This window comes from Panulirus ornatus, chromosome 20, assembly GCF_036320965.1.
Source record: "Panulirus ornatus isolate Po-2019 chromosome 20, ASM3632096v1, whole genome shotgun sequence".
Lineage (NCBI taxonomy): Eukaryota > Metazoa > Arthropoda > Malacostraca > Decapoda > Palinuridae > Panulirus > Panulirus ornatus.
The window spans coordinates 50147966-50163560 of NC_092243.1; the positions used below are offsets into that span (position 1 = coordinate 50147966).

Here is a 15595-nt window from a genome sequence, read left to right on the forward strand (position 1 = left end):
TATCCTAACACACCTGCTAATGATAACTATAACATTGATTCACAAGTGTAAGGGAAATTTAGGTAATGCACTTAAACACATCAAAACAAGCAGTACACTATTCCTGCTGCACTTCATAATACTGACTAGTGGGTCTACGTAGTATCTGGTGTAAAAGTTACACGTCCCTGCGGTCAATTCAGTCTTTACATGCATGGGGATCCAGGCTTCTGGCAGTCCTTACTAAGTGATGGGCCACACTCCCCAGATCAAGTCGGCCTGTACATGCACTATTCATATGCAGCACAGTGTGAACAGCGTACATCCTTGGTACAGCTCACTGTTTCCCTCCACACACTGCTAAGATTCTCTTGAGGCCCATGTTGGTACATGGCCCATACTGTTGTTCTATCCCCACTCTTGTTTGACCCTTGCTGGTGCCCAGTTAGAATTGAAGTTATCAGTGGCTCTTATGGACATATTATTGGTTCGTTACCCTTAAAGGTTGACGAGCCTGCTACGTTTTATAAAGACATCCCGTGTAACAGAGCAAGATGTGGGTTTCTGGGATTCCTGGTAGAAGTTCATATTAGGCCCCTGGGTTGGGCAAACTGTCTCCATTGGTGGCTGAATACTCATTGACCCTCATCTGTGTAATGTAGGATGCCATTTGTTGTACTACCAAGACAATTATTTCAGTGTCTTTTGTTAATTCCTCCCACATTTTCACTTTAACACACTCAATATATTATCGTGGTCACATTAGTTGTCTTTTTCATAATTCTCACAACCTAAGGTTTTATTCACTAGTAACGTAAATAATTTTACAAGAATGTCCTTAATCTGTAATCTCTCAATGCGTGAGTGAGGAATTGGGTGACCATGAGCTATCATAGTTCACGACCCAGTAACGCTTGTTCACCAATGGCGTCTTAGCTACATCTCTTTTCCTTGTGTATCAGCTGACTGTTCTGCCTCTGTCTCATTCTTGTATTTGCCCTGATGATGTGAACATTACACAAAAGCACATGTAGGAACTTATAATTTTTAATTTTTTTCTTTTTAGTGGTTTTATGCATGTGCTAGATCATGCACACCACTGTGACCTCTTAGAACATATGGTTCCAACACATGGGCTATAATAGGGTTGTGTGGAGGAGGGTGGATGTTTTGGCAATGAAATGTTTGAGGACAATATGTGGTGTGAGGGGGTTTGATTGAGTAAATAATGTATGGGTAAGAGAGATGTGTGGTAATAAAAAGAGTATGGTTGACAGAGCAGAAGAGGGTGTGTTGAAATAGTTTGGACACATGGAGAGAATGAGTGAGGAAAGATTAACAAAGAGGATATATGTGTCAGAGGTGGAGGGAAGAAGGAGAAGCAGGAGACCAAATTGGAGGTGGAAGGATGGAATGAAAAAGATTTTGAGCTATCAGGGACTGAAGATGCAGGAGGGTGAAAGGTGTGCAAGAAATAGAGTGAATTGGAACAATGTGGTAACTGGAGTCGACGTGCTGTCAGTGGATTGAACCAGGGCATGTGAAGCATCTGGGTCTGTGTATGTATATGTATGTATACATTGAAATGTATAGGTATGTGTATGTGCATGTGTGGATGTTTATGTATATACATGTGTATGTGGGTGGGTGGGCCATTCCTCATCTGTTTTCTTGCGCTTCCTCACTAATGTGGGAGACAGCGGTTACGTTTAGTAAATAAATGAATATTACTATTGTGTGAGGAAGTACCAGGAGAGACTGAGTGCACAATGGAAAAAGGTGAGAGCAAAGGATGTAAAGGGAGTGGGGGAGGAATGGGATGTATTTAGGGAAGCAGTGATGGCTTGCACAAATCATTCTCCCTAACCCTCTCACTTCGCACACCACCTCGACCAGAACACCTTATGTCTGCCACTCTATCATCTAGCACATTCAACAGACCTTCAAAATACTCACTCCATCTCCCTCTTACATCACCACTACTTGTTATTACCTCCCCATTAGCCCCTTTAATGATACTCTCTCACCCCAACTCTCATTTGCCCTCTTTTTCATCTCTTGCACCCTTCTCTTGACCTCCTTCCTCTTTCCTTTATACATCTCCCACTCATTTTCACTATTTCCCTGCAAAACTCATCCAAATGCCTCTCTCTTCTCCCCGACACTGATAATCTCACTTCTTCATCCTGCCACTCACTACCCTTTCTAATCTGCCCACCTCCCACTCTTCCCATGCCACAAGCATCTTTTGCGCAAGCCATCACTGCTTCCCTAAATACATCCCCACTCCCCTTACGTCCTTTGCTCTCACCTTTTTCCATTCTACACTCAGTCTCTCATGGTACTTCCTCACACAAGTCTTCTTCCCAAGCTCACTTACTCTCACCACTCTCTTCACACCAACATTCTTCTTTTCTGAAAACCTCTACAGATCTTCACCTTCGCCTCCACAAGATAATGATCAGACATCCCTCCAGTTACACCTCTCAGCACATTAACATCCAAAAGTCTCTTTTGCGCATATACTTACATATGTCTCTCTTTTTAAACCAGGTATTCCCAATCACCAGTCCTTTTTCAGCACACAAATCTACAAGCTCTTCACCATTTCCATTTACAACACTGAATACCTCATGTACATCAGTTATTCCCTCAATTGCCACATTACTCACCTTTGAATTCAAATCACCCATCCCTATAACCTGGTCTAGTGCATCAAAACTATTAATACACTCACTCAGCTGCTCCCAAAACACTTGCCTCTCATGATCTTTCTTCTCATGACCAGGTGCATATGCACCAGTGATCACCCATGTCTCTCCATCTGCTCTCAGTTTTACCCATATCAATCTAGAGTTTACTTTCTTACACTCTATCACATACTCCCACCACTCCTGTTTCAGGAGTAGTGCTACTCCTTCCCTTGCTCTTGTCCTCTCGCCAACCCCTGACTTTACTCCCAAAACATTCCCAAACCACTCTTCCCCTTTACCCTTTACAGACATATACATATATACACACGTGTACATATTCATACTTGCTTGCCTTTACCCATTCCTGTCACTACCCTGCCACACTGGAAATAGCATTCCTGAAGTGAGTCACAGGGTGGGGGGATGGGGCAAAGGTTCTGGAAGCAATGAAGAATGTGTGAAAAGAGAGAATGTTATCTGAGAGAGCAAAAATCAAAATATTTGAAGGAATATTAGTTCCAACAAAGCATAGGCTATAGATAGGGTTGTATGGAGGAGGGTGGATGTGTTGGAAATGAAATGTTTGAGGACATATGTGACATGAGGTGGTTTGAGCAAGTGAGTAATGAAAGGGTAAGAAAGATGTGTGGTAATGAAAGAGTGTGGTTGAGAGCATAACAGGGTGTTTTGAGATAGTTTGGACATATTGAGAGAATGAATGAGGAAAGGTTGACAAAGAGGATGTATTTGTCAGAGGAGGAGGGAACAAGGAGAAGCAGGAGACTAAATTGGAGGTGGAAGGATGGATTGAAACGATTTTGAGCAATCGGGGCCTGAACATGCAGGGTGAAAGGCGTGCGTGGAATAGAGTGAATTGGAATGATTTGCTATACTGGAGTTGACTTGCTGTCATTGGACTGGACCAGTGCATGTGAAACATCTAGGGTAAAGCATGGAAAGGTCAGCAGGGCATGGATATGGATAGGGAGCATTGGTTTCGGTGCATTACACATGACAGCTTGAGACTGAGTGTGAACGAATGTGACCTTTTTGTCTGTTTCCTGGCGCTACCTTGCTCTTTGCAGGGGGTGGCGATGCTGTTTCCTCTGGAGCGGGGTGGCGCCGAGAATGGATGAAGTGAGTATGAAATGTACATGTTTATATATGTATATGCTTATGTATATGTTGATGTATATATATAATACCTTTGTGGAAGGCATTAAGGGTATATGGTGGGAGGTAAGTTGCTAGAAGCAGTGAAAAGTTTTTACCAAGGATGTGAGGCATGTGTGCCAGTGAATGTTGACTTGCGGCAGGGGTGTGTGATGTCTCTGTGGTTGTTTAATTTGTTTATGGATGGAGTGGTTAGGGAGGTGAATGCATGAGTTTTGGAGAGAGGAGCAAGTATGCAGTCTGTTGTGGATGAGAGGGCTTGGGTAGTGAATCAGTTGTTCACTGATGTTACAGCACTGGTGGCTGATTCAGGTGAGAATCTGCAGAAGTTAGTGACTGAGTTTGGTAAAGTGTTTGAAAGAAGAAAGTTAAGAGTAAATGAGAATAAGAGCAAGGTAATTAGGTTTAGTAGGGTTGAGGGACAAGATGATTGTGAGGTAAGTTTGACTGGAGAAAAATTGGAGGAAGTGAAGTGTTTAAGATATCTGGGAGTGGATTTGGCAGCGGATGGAACCATGGAAGCGGAATTGAGTCACAGGGTTGGGGAGGGGGCGAAGGTTCTGGGAGCATTGAAGAATGTGTGGAAGGCAAGAATGTTTTCTCGGAAAGCAAAAATGGGTATGTTTGAAGGAATAGGTATTCCAACAATGTTATATGGTTGCGAGGCATGGGCTATAGGTAGGGTTGTGCGAAGGAGGGTGGATATGTTGGAAATGAAATGTGTGAGGACACTATGTGGTGTGAGGTGGTTTGATCGAGTAAGTAATGAAAGGGTAATAGAGAAGTTTGGTAATAAAAAGAGTGTGGTTGAGACAGCAGAAGAGGGTGTATTGAAATGGTTTGGTCTCATGGAGAGAATGAGTGAGGAAAGATTGACAAAGGATATATGTGTCAGAGGTGGAGGGAACGAGGAGAAGTGGGAGACCAAATTGGAGGTGGAAAGATGGAGTGAAAAAGATTTTAAGTGATCGAGGCTTGAACATAAAGGAAGGTGAAAGGCATGTATCTGGATTGACGTCTTGTCAATGGATTGAACCAGGGCATGTGAAGCATCTGGGGTAAACCATGGAAAATTTTGTAGGACCTGGATATGGAAAAGGAGCTGTGGTTTTGGTGCATTACACATGACAGCTAGAGACTGATTGTGAACAAATGTGGCCTTTGTTTTCTTTTCCTTGTGCTACATCATACAGGTATACCACCGATTTTCCCGCAACTGATGGTTCGGTACCTCCGTTAGTCTGAACTAAATTACATGAGGGAACTTGAAATTACCACAGCCACCAGACTGATTTACTGGGCAGCCACAGACGGCATTGTTTGTAGGGCGTGCTTATGTACATTCTTTACTCTGCACTTGGTGGTGATACCGAGAAACTGTGAGATTCTTAGCTTATTTTTCTTAGATTTAACCCTAGCTATGGCTTCTAAGACATATGAGAGTGTCAGTGGTTTTGTCAAACATAAACACCAGTCCATATTGATCCCCAAGATAAAGTAGAATTATTGAAAAAAGTGGACCGTGGTGTTTCGGTGCATAGCTGTGTGACATCTACAGTATTGTTCATCAACTGTTTATGATATAAAGAAGCAAAGGGAGAAAATATTGAAATTTATGCAGACAGCAATTCCAGGAAGCAAATGACGTTTAAAAAACTATGAAAGATGATTAGAGTACTGAGCACAATTGAGTGATGATGGAATGGTTTCAACAGCGTCAGAGTGATGAAGTGGACTTGTCAGGTAGGATGATATGGACCAGGCTTAGTTGTTCCATAAAGATAAAGATTCAAGAAGTGTCATGGAATTTCCATGAATAAATTGTGCTGAGAAAAGCAGTCTGCAAACCACGAAAGAGCTGCCGAGTATGTGGACAAATTTGTAAAACTTGTGGCTGATGAGCACCTCAGTCCTGAGCAGATGTATTATGCAGATCAAACGGCATTATTCTGGTGATGCACACCAAAGAAAAATTAACAACAGAGGACGAAGAAGACCCCAAAGGATTCAAACAATTTAAGGACAGACTTACCATCTTAGGGTACTCAAACATTTAATATTTGTTTACTTTAGATTTCTAGCAGTTTATGGCATACTTTAGACACATGGGAGATATATTATTTGTGGGTTAGAGATGTGTTAATGAATTATTATTTTGTGACCACGGTTGGTCTGGCCAAATGGTTAATTCAGGAAGGCATTGGAATCAAGACTGCCAGAAAATCGGTGATGTACTTGTATATATATATTTATAGATTTATTTATTTATTATACTTTGTTGCTGTCTTCCGTGTTAGCGAGGTAGCGCAAGGAAACAGACGAAAGAATGGCCCAACCCACCCACATACACATGTATATACATACACATACACACACGCACATATACATACCTATACATCTCAACGTATACATATATACACACACACACACAGACATATACATATATACATATATACATAATTCATACTGTCTCCCCTTTATTCATTCCTGTGGCCACCCCGCCAAACATGACATGACAACCCCCCTTCCCCCGCATGTGTGCGAGGTAGCGCTAGGAAAAGACAACAAAGGCCCCATTCGTTCACACTCAGTCTCTAGCTGTCATGTAATAATGCACCGAAACCACAGCTCCCTTTCCACATCCAGGCCCCGCAAAACTTTCCATCGTTTACCCCAGACGCTTCACATGCCCTGGTTCAATCCATTGATAGCACATCGACCCCGGTATACCACATGGTTCCAATTCACTCTATTCCTTGCATGCCTTTCACCTTCCTGCATGTTCAGGCCCCGATCACTCAAAATCTTTTTCACCCCATCTTGCCACCTCCAGTTTGGTCTCCCACTTCTTGTTCCCTCCACCTGTGACACATATATCCTCCTGGTCAATCTTTCCTCACTCATTCTCTCCATATGACCAAACCATTTCAAAACACCATCCTCTGCTCTCAGCTACACTCTTTTTTATTACCACACATCTCTCTTACCTTTCATTACTTACTCGATCAAACCACCTCAAACATCTCATTTCCAGCACATACACCCTCCTCTGCACAACTCTATATATAGCCCATGCCTCGCAACCATATAAAATTGTTGGAACCACTATTCCTTCAAATATACCCATTTTTGCTTTCCAAGATAATGTTCTATACTTCCACACATTTTTCAAAGCTCCCAGAACTTTTGCCCCCTCCCCCACCCTATGATTCACTTCCACTTCCATGGTTCCATCTGCTGCCAAATCCACTCCCAGATATCTAAAACACTTTACTTCCTCCAGTTTTTCTCCATTCAAACATAACTCCCAATTGACTTGTCCCCAACCCTACTGTACCTAATAACCTTGCTCTTGTTCACATTTACTCTCAACTTTCTTCTTTTACACACTTTACCAAACTCAGTCACCAGCTTCTGCAGTTTCTCTTATGAATCTGTCACCAGCGCTGTATCATCAGCGAACAACGACTGACTCACTTTCCAAGCTCTCTCATCCACAACAGACTACATACTTGCCCCTCTTTCCAAAACTCTTGCATTCTCCTCCCTAACAACTCCATCCATAAACAAATTAAACACCCATGGAGACATCACGCACCCTTGCCGCAAACCAACTTCATTGAGGACCAATCACTTTCCTCTCTACCTACTCGTACACATGCCTTACATCCTCGATAAAAACTTCAGTGCTTCTAACAACTTACCTCCCACACCATATATTCTTAATACCTTCTACAGAGCATCTCTGTCAACTCTATCATATGCCTTCTCCAGATCCATAAATGCTACATTCAGATCCATTTGCATTTCTAAGTATTTCACACATACATTCTTCAAAGCAAACACCTGATCCACACATCCTCTACCGCTTCTGAAACCACACTGCTCTTCCCCAATCTGGTGCTCTGTACATGGCTTCACCCTCTCAATCAATACCCTCCCATATTTTTCATATATATATATATATATATATATATATATATATATATATATATATATATATATATATTTTTTTTTTTTGGCTTTGTCGCTGTCTCCCGCGTTTGCGAGGTAGCGCAAGGAAACAGACGAAAGAAATGGCCCAACCCACCCCCATACACATGTATATACATACGTCCACACACGCAAATATACATACCTACACAGCTTTCCATGGTTTACCCCAGACGCTTCACATGCCCTGATTCAACCCACTGACAGCATGTCAACCCCGGTATACCACATCGATCCAATTCACTCTATTCCTTGCCCTCCTTTCACCCTCCTGCATGTTCAGGCCCTGATCACACAGAATCTTTTTCACTCCATCTTTCCACCTCCAATTTGGTCTCCCACTTCTCCTCGTTCCCTCCACCTCCGACACATATATCCTCTTGGTCAATCTTTCCTCACTCATTCTCTCCATGTGCCCAAACCATTTCAAAACACCCTCTTCTGCTCTCTCAACCACACTCTTTTTATTTCCACACATCTCTCTTACCCTTACGTTACTTACTCGATCAAACCACCTCACACCACACATTGTCCTCAAACATCTCATTTCCAGCACATCCACCCTCCTGCGCACAACTCTAACCATAGCCCACGCCTCACAACCATACAACATTGTTGGAATCACTATTCCTTCAAACATACCCATTTTTGCTTTCCGAGATAATGTTGTCAACTTCCACACATTCTTCAAGGCTCCCAGAATTTTTGCCCCCTCCCCCACCCTATGATCCACTTCCGCTTCCATGGTTCCATCCGCTGCCAGATCCACTCCCAGATATCTAAAACACTTTACTTCCTCCAGTTTTTCTCCATTCAAACTTACCTCCCAATTGACTTGACCCTCAACCCTACTGTACCTAATAACCTTGCTCTTATTCACATTTACTCTTAACTTTCTTCTTTCACACACTTTACCAAACTCAGTCACCAGCTTCTGCAGTTTCTCACATGAATCAGCCACCAGCGCTGTATCATCAGCGAACAACAACTGACTCACTTCCCAAGCTCTCTCATCCCCAACAGACTTCATACTTGCCCCTCTTTCCAAAACTCTTGCATTCACCTCCCTAACAACCCCATCCATAAACAAATTAAACAACCATGGAGACATCACACACCCCTGCTGCAAACCTACATTCACTGAGAACCAATCACTTTCCTGCCTTCCTACACGTACACATGCCTTACATCCTCGATAAAAGCTTTTCACTGCTTCTAACAACTTGCCTCACACACCATATATTCTTAATACCTTCCACAGAGCATCTCTATCAACTCTATCATATGCCTTCTCCAGATCCATAAATGGCTCTGGAGAAGGCATATTGGTAAAGGCACTTTGGTAAAGTGTGTGAAAGAAGAAAGTTAACAGTAAATATGAATAAGAGCAAGGTTGTTAGGTACAGTAGGGTTGGGGGTCAAGTCAATTGGGAGGTAAGTTTGAATGGAGAAAAACTGGAGGAAGTAAAGTGTTTTTTGATATCTGGGAGTGGATCTGGCAGCGGATGGAACCATGGAAGCGGAAGTGGATCATAGGGTGGGGGAGGGGGCGAAAATTCTGGGAGCCTTGAAGAATGTGTGGAAGTCGAGAACATTATCTCGGAAAGCAAAAATGGGTATGTTTGAAGGAATAGTGGTTCCAACAATGTTGTATGGTTGCGAGACGTGGGCTATGGATAGAGTTGTGCGCGGGAGGATGGATGTGCTGGAAATGAGATGTTTGAGGACAATATGTGGTGTGAGGTGGTTTGATTGAGTAAGTAACGTAAGGGTAAGAGAGATGTGTGGAAATAAAAAGAGCATGGTTGAGAGAGCAGAAGAGGGTGTTTTGAAATGGTTCGGGCACATGGAGAGAATGAGTGAGGAAAGATTGACCAAGAGAATATATGTGTCGGAGTTGGAGGGAATGAGGAGAAGAGGGAGACCAAATTGGAGGTGGAAAGATGGAGTGAAAAAGATTTTGTGTGGTCGGGGCCTGAACATGCAGGAGGGTGAAAGGAGAGCAAGGAATAGAGTGAATTGGAGCGATGTGGTATACCGGGGTTGACGTGCTGTCAGTGGATTGAATCAAGGCATGTGAGGCGTCTGGGGTAAACCATGGAAAGCTGTGTAGATATGTATATTTGCGTGTGTGGACGTATGTATATACATGGGTATGGGGGTGGGTTGGGCCATTTCTTTCGTCTGTTTCCTTGCGCTACCTCGCAAACGCGGGAGACAGCGACAGAGCAAAAAAAAAAAAAATATTTTTTTTTTTATTATACTTTGTCGAAAAAAAAAAATATATATATATATATATATATATATATATATATATATATATATATATATATATATATATATATAATATATATATATATATATATATATATATATATATATATTTTTTTTTTTTTTTGCCGCTGTCTCCCGCGTTTGCGAGGTAGCGCAAGGAAACAGATGAAAGAAATGGCCCAACCCACCCCCATACACATGTACATACATACGTCCACACACGCAAATATACATACCTACACAGCTTTCCATGGTTTACCCCAGACGCTTCACATGCCTTGATTCACTCCACTGACAGCACGTCAACCCCGGTATACCACATCGCTCCAATTCACTCTATTCCTTGCCCTCCTTTCACCCTCCTGCATGCTCAGGCCCCGATCACACAAAATCTTTTTCACTCCATCTTTCCACCTCCAATTTGGTCTCCCTCTTCTCCTCGTTCCCTCCACCTCCGACACATATATTCTCTTGGTCAATCTTTCCTCACTCATTCTCTCCATGTTCCCGAACCATTTCAAAACACCCTCTTCTGCTCTCTCAACCACGCTCTTTTTATTTCCACACATCTCTCTTACCCTTACGTTACTTACTCGATCAAACTACCTCACACCACACATTGTCCTCAAACATCTCATTTCCAGCACATCCATCCTCCTGCGCACAACTCTATCCATAGCCCACGCCTCGCAACCATACAACATTGTTGGAGCCACTATTCCTTCAAACATACCCATTTTTGCTTTCTGAGATAATGTTCTCGACTTCCACACATTCTTCAAGGCTCCCAGAATTTTCGCCCCCTCCCCCACCCTATGATCCACTTCCGCTTCCATGGTTCCATCCGCTGCCAGATCCACTCCCAGATATCTAAAACACTTCACTTCCTCCAGTTTTTCTCCATTCAAACTCACCTCCCAATTGACTTGACCCTCAACCCTACTGTACCTAATAACCTTGCTCTTATTCACATTTACTCTTAACTTTCTTCTTTCACACACTTTACCAAACTCAGTCACCAGCTTCTGCAGTTTCTCACATGAATCAGCCACCAGCGCTGTATCATCAGCGAACAACAACTGACTCACTTCCCAAGCTCTCTCATCCCCAACAGACTTCATACTTGCCCCTCTTTCCAAAACTCTTGCATTCACCTCCCTAACAACCCCATCCATAAGCAAATTAAACAACCATGGAGACATCACACACCCCTGCCGCAAACCTACATTCACTGAGAACCAATCACTTTCCTCTCTTCCTACACGTACACATTCCTTACATCCTCGATAAAAACTTTTCACTGCTTCTAACAACTTGCCTCCCACACCATATATTCTTAATACCTTCCACAGAGCATCTCTATCAACTCTATCATATGCCTTCTCCAGATCCATAAATGCTACATACAAATCCATTTGCTTTTCTAAGTATTTCTCACATACATTCTTCAAAGCAAACACCTGATCCACACATCCTCTACCACTTCTGAAACCACACTGCTCTTCCCCAATCTGATGCTCTGTACATGCCTTCACCCTCTCAATCAATATCCTTCCATATAATTTACCAGGAATACTCAGCAAACTTATACCTCTGTAATTTGAGCACTCACTCTTAAACCCCTTTGCCTTTGTACAATGGCACTATGCACATATTCCGCCAATCATCAGGCACCTCACCATGAGTCATACATACATTAAATAACCTTACCAACCAGTCAACAATACAGTCACCCCCTTTTTTAATAAATTCCACTGCAATACCATCCAAACCTGCTGCCTTGCCGGCTTTCATCTTCCGCAAAGCTTTTACTACCTCTTCTCTGTTTACCAAATCATTTTCCCTAACCCTCTCACTTTGCACACCACCTCGACCAAAACACCCTATATCTGCCACTCTATCATCAAACACGTTCAACAAACCTTCAAAATACTCACTCCATCTCCTTCTCACATCACCACTACTTGTTATCACCTCCCCATTTGCGCCCTTCACTGAAGTTCCCATTTGCTCCCTTGTCTTACGCACTTTATTTACCTCCTTCCAGAACATCTTTTTATTCTCCCTAAAATTTAATGATACTCTCTCACCCCAACTCTCATTTGCCCTTTTTTTCACCTCTTGCACCTTTCTCTTGACCTCCTGTCTTTTTCTTTTATACATCTCCCACTCAATTTCAATATATATATATATATATATATATATATATATATATATATATATTTTTTTTTTTTTTTCATACTATTCGCCATTTCCCGCATTAGCGAGGTAGCGTTAAGAACAGAGGACTGGGCCTTTGAGGGAATATCCTCATATGGCCCCCTTCTCTGTTCCTTCTTTTGGAAAATTTAAAAAAAAAATGAGAGGGGAGGATTTCCAGCCCCCCGCTCCCTTCCCTTTTAGTCGCCTTCTACGACATGCAGGGAATACGTGGGAAGTATTCTTTCTCCCCTATATATATTTATCTATTTATTCACCTTGCCCTGCCGCTGCCCCCCGCACCAACGAGGTAGTGCAAGGAAACAGACGAAAGAATATATATATATATATATATATATATATATATATATATATATATATATATATATATATATATATATATTGTTTGCTCTGTGCTGCACGATATGTTCTTACCCGTTGCATGAATTAATGATCGTCTGCATATTTAGAAAAATTTAGGTGAATTTAGATGGAGATGGAAGTCTTACCTAGCTCCTAAATGGTAGCAGTCTTCTTCTGTTAGCTACATTCTACTTATAATTCAAAAATGGTACAATTAAATGTTTTCCATTTATTTTTTATACCAATTTCTCCTTCAGTACATTCTCACCTAACACATGAATTGATGATTATCTACATACAATGCTCATAGAAGTACAGAAAATAGGTGAACTCTTTCCTAGCTTCAGAACTTCAGCGATAGTCTTAGGTTCAAAACGTTCTGTTCGTATTTGATGAAATGAGAAATTGTAGTTCCCATGTATTTCTTTAATGGCATTCTCTTTGGTAGGTTCTAACTTAACTCATAAATTGTTATTAATGACATACATTTGCAGAAAATATTATGCAACCTTGGGGATAGGGGAGGAAGAATACATCCCACATATTAACTGCAAGTGGTATAAAACAATTGAATGGGGAAAGAGCTGTGAACTAGAAACCCTCTCCTCCCTCTTTTTCTTATTCCTAAAAGTCGGAAGAGAAGGAGCCAAGCAGGGAGTGCTTGTCCTCCTTGAATGGTCAGACTGGGTTGTCTGAATGTGTTTGGATGTAACCCAAATAAGTGAAGGATTAGTAGTGTGTTTGAAGAGAGGAACCAGGATATTATACCTTGAAGTGTAACAAAGCTGATGTTATTTTGTAATGCTAACCTTGTTGTGACGTCAGCCCATGTTCTGATGATGCCAACATTATTTTGATGATTACAAAACAACCAAACATCCTCAGGCAAAAACTTTTCATATATCATTTTATCACCAAGTCATCACATCTGAAGTGCCAATAGCTTATTTTGGTTTATTTTGATAGGATTCACCTATATTTTTCCCAGGATGCAGGCTATATTTCTTTCTGTGCTCTTGTGGTATGGCCTTGTTGGAGATGTTGATGAAGTGTGAGATTGCATGACTTAGGGACAAAAGATCATTTGTATTGAAGTTTTGGAGCATAAAAATATGGTATGTAGTTGAGTCTTTAGGGTCTTCACCCCGACACACTGCCCTTTAGCTTTTCTTCTGTAAATTCGGTGCAGTTTCTGATGATAGCTGGCAAGGTGTTGAAGATTGTTGGGCCCCAGCTTTTTAAGGTGTTTCTCGTTCTTTGTGCATATTGTACCATTGGATTTCAGAGGTAGTATTTAACTAAGTCTTCCATGCCTATTGTACCAGTAGGATTTTATTTCCTATTGTAAGTTGGGAACCATACCTTTTTGGATTTTGCAAGTACATATAGCTGATGATATACTTCCCCTGCCTCCACTCCAGGGAATATAGCCTTGATTTAGTTTCCCATGACCTTATTAGTATTTTTTGAACTCTTTAAATCCACAGTTTTGCCCATCTTGTAGGGTGATGTTAGAATGTAACAAAATTCAATCCACGAAAGAATTAGTGCCTTGAATAATATCATCAAACAATTACTGATGAATTTTTATTGGAACTGTACATCCTTTTTCTTCCCATCAATATCTTGTACTTTTTTTCATTTATTGAATTCTTTTACTGAATTCAAGTGTAAGGTAGATGAATGGTTTGGGAATATCTTAGAGGTAAAGTGGGTGATTATTGTTATTGCCAGAGGTAAGAAAGTAGTACTGCTGCTGAAGTTGTGTGAATGTTTGAGTAAAATTGAAATTGGGATAATATGTTGTGGTTAATTATTGATGCTTATGCACCTGAAAACAGTAGGGGTAAGGGAAAGAGATAAGTTTTTTGGAAGGAGCTGAATGTTTGAGCAGTTTTCATGTAAAGTATTGAATGTTAGTGATAGGTGAGTTTAGTAGAAGAGTGGGTAATGTTGCAGTTAAGGGTTTAATTGGGGGGCATGGGGCTCCTGGTATTATAATTAGAAATAGTGAACTGTTTATGGAGTAGTGTGCTGAAAAAGGACTAGTGATTGGAAATATCTGCTTTAAAAAGAGGGACATACTTACATATACTTGGGTGAGTAGGAAATATACTTGGGTGAGTAGGAAAGATGGTAAGGCAGCTTTATTGGATATATAGTAATTGATAGCCTTCCAAAGGAGAGACTCATGAATGGGCAGACAGTTGGATGTCTATTCATTATTTTGTGGATGCAAGGATTAAGATTTGTAGAGGCTCTACAAAATGAGGAATTGTTATGGATGGGAAGAGGATTGTACAAGTGATAAAAGTATAGACACATGAGAAGAGATGTTAGGAGAGACTTAAGTGTAGAATGGCAAAAGGTGATAGTAAATATAACAAGGTAAGTGGATGAGGAATAGGAGGTATTTAGGGAAGCACAGAGTACATGTGTGAGAGAAGTGTGTGGCAGGCAGAAGGCAGGAGGTGGACAAGTGATAAAGACCAGTGAGTGGTGAGGTAAGGAACTTAAGTTGCTGTGAAAGAGAAAAGAGAGCCAAGTAGCTACAGTATGAGGGGAGGAATGCATGTGACTGAGCGATGAACAAGAGAAAGGTATAGAGGCTGAAAAATTTTTGAGAGCAATGGAGAGTTAGGGTGAACCAGTATTACCAACTTCAGGAGGCCAAGAAAATGTTTTGTAAGGATGTTAATAGTGTGAGAAAAACAAGAGAGCAAATGGGAGCACAGGGTAAGTGGTAATGGTCAGAAATGAGGTGAATAGATGGAACAAATATTTGGGAGAATTAATAAATGTGTTCAGTAATAGGATGGCAGATGTGTGATGCTTTGGATTTGGATGTATACAAAGTGAGAGTCATGACAAGTTGTGTAATGATAAGAGAGGAAGATGAAGTGCAGCAAAGCAGCTGGAGT

The 15595-nt window shown here is 41.3% G+C and overlaps 1 protein-coding gene across 1 annotated transcript in view; it reads left to right on the forward strand.

Annotated features, from left to right (window-relative positions):
- LOC139755998 (uncharacterized) overlaps positions 1-15595 on the forward strand; it is a 149035-nt gene that overhangs the window by 31800 nt on the left and 101640 nt on the right. Inside the window, 1 exon segment of the mRNA XM_071674922.1 lies at positions 3758-3809. Within this exon segment, the coding sequence (XP_071531023.1) occupies positions 3758-3809 (52 nt within the window).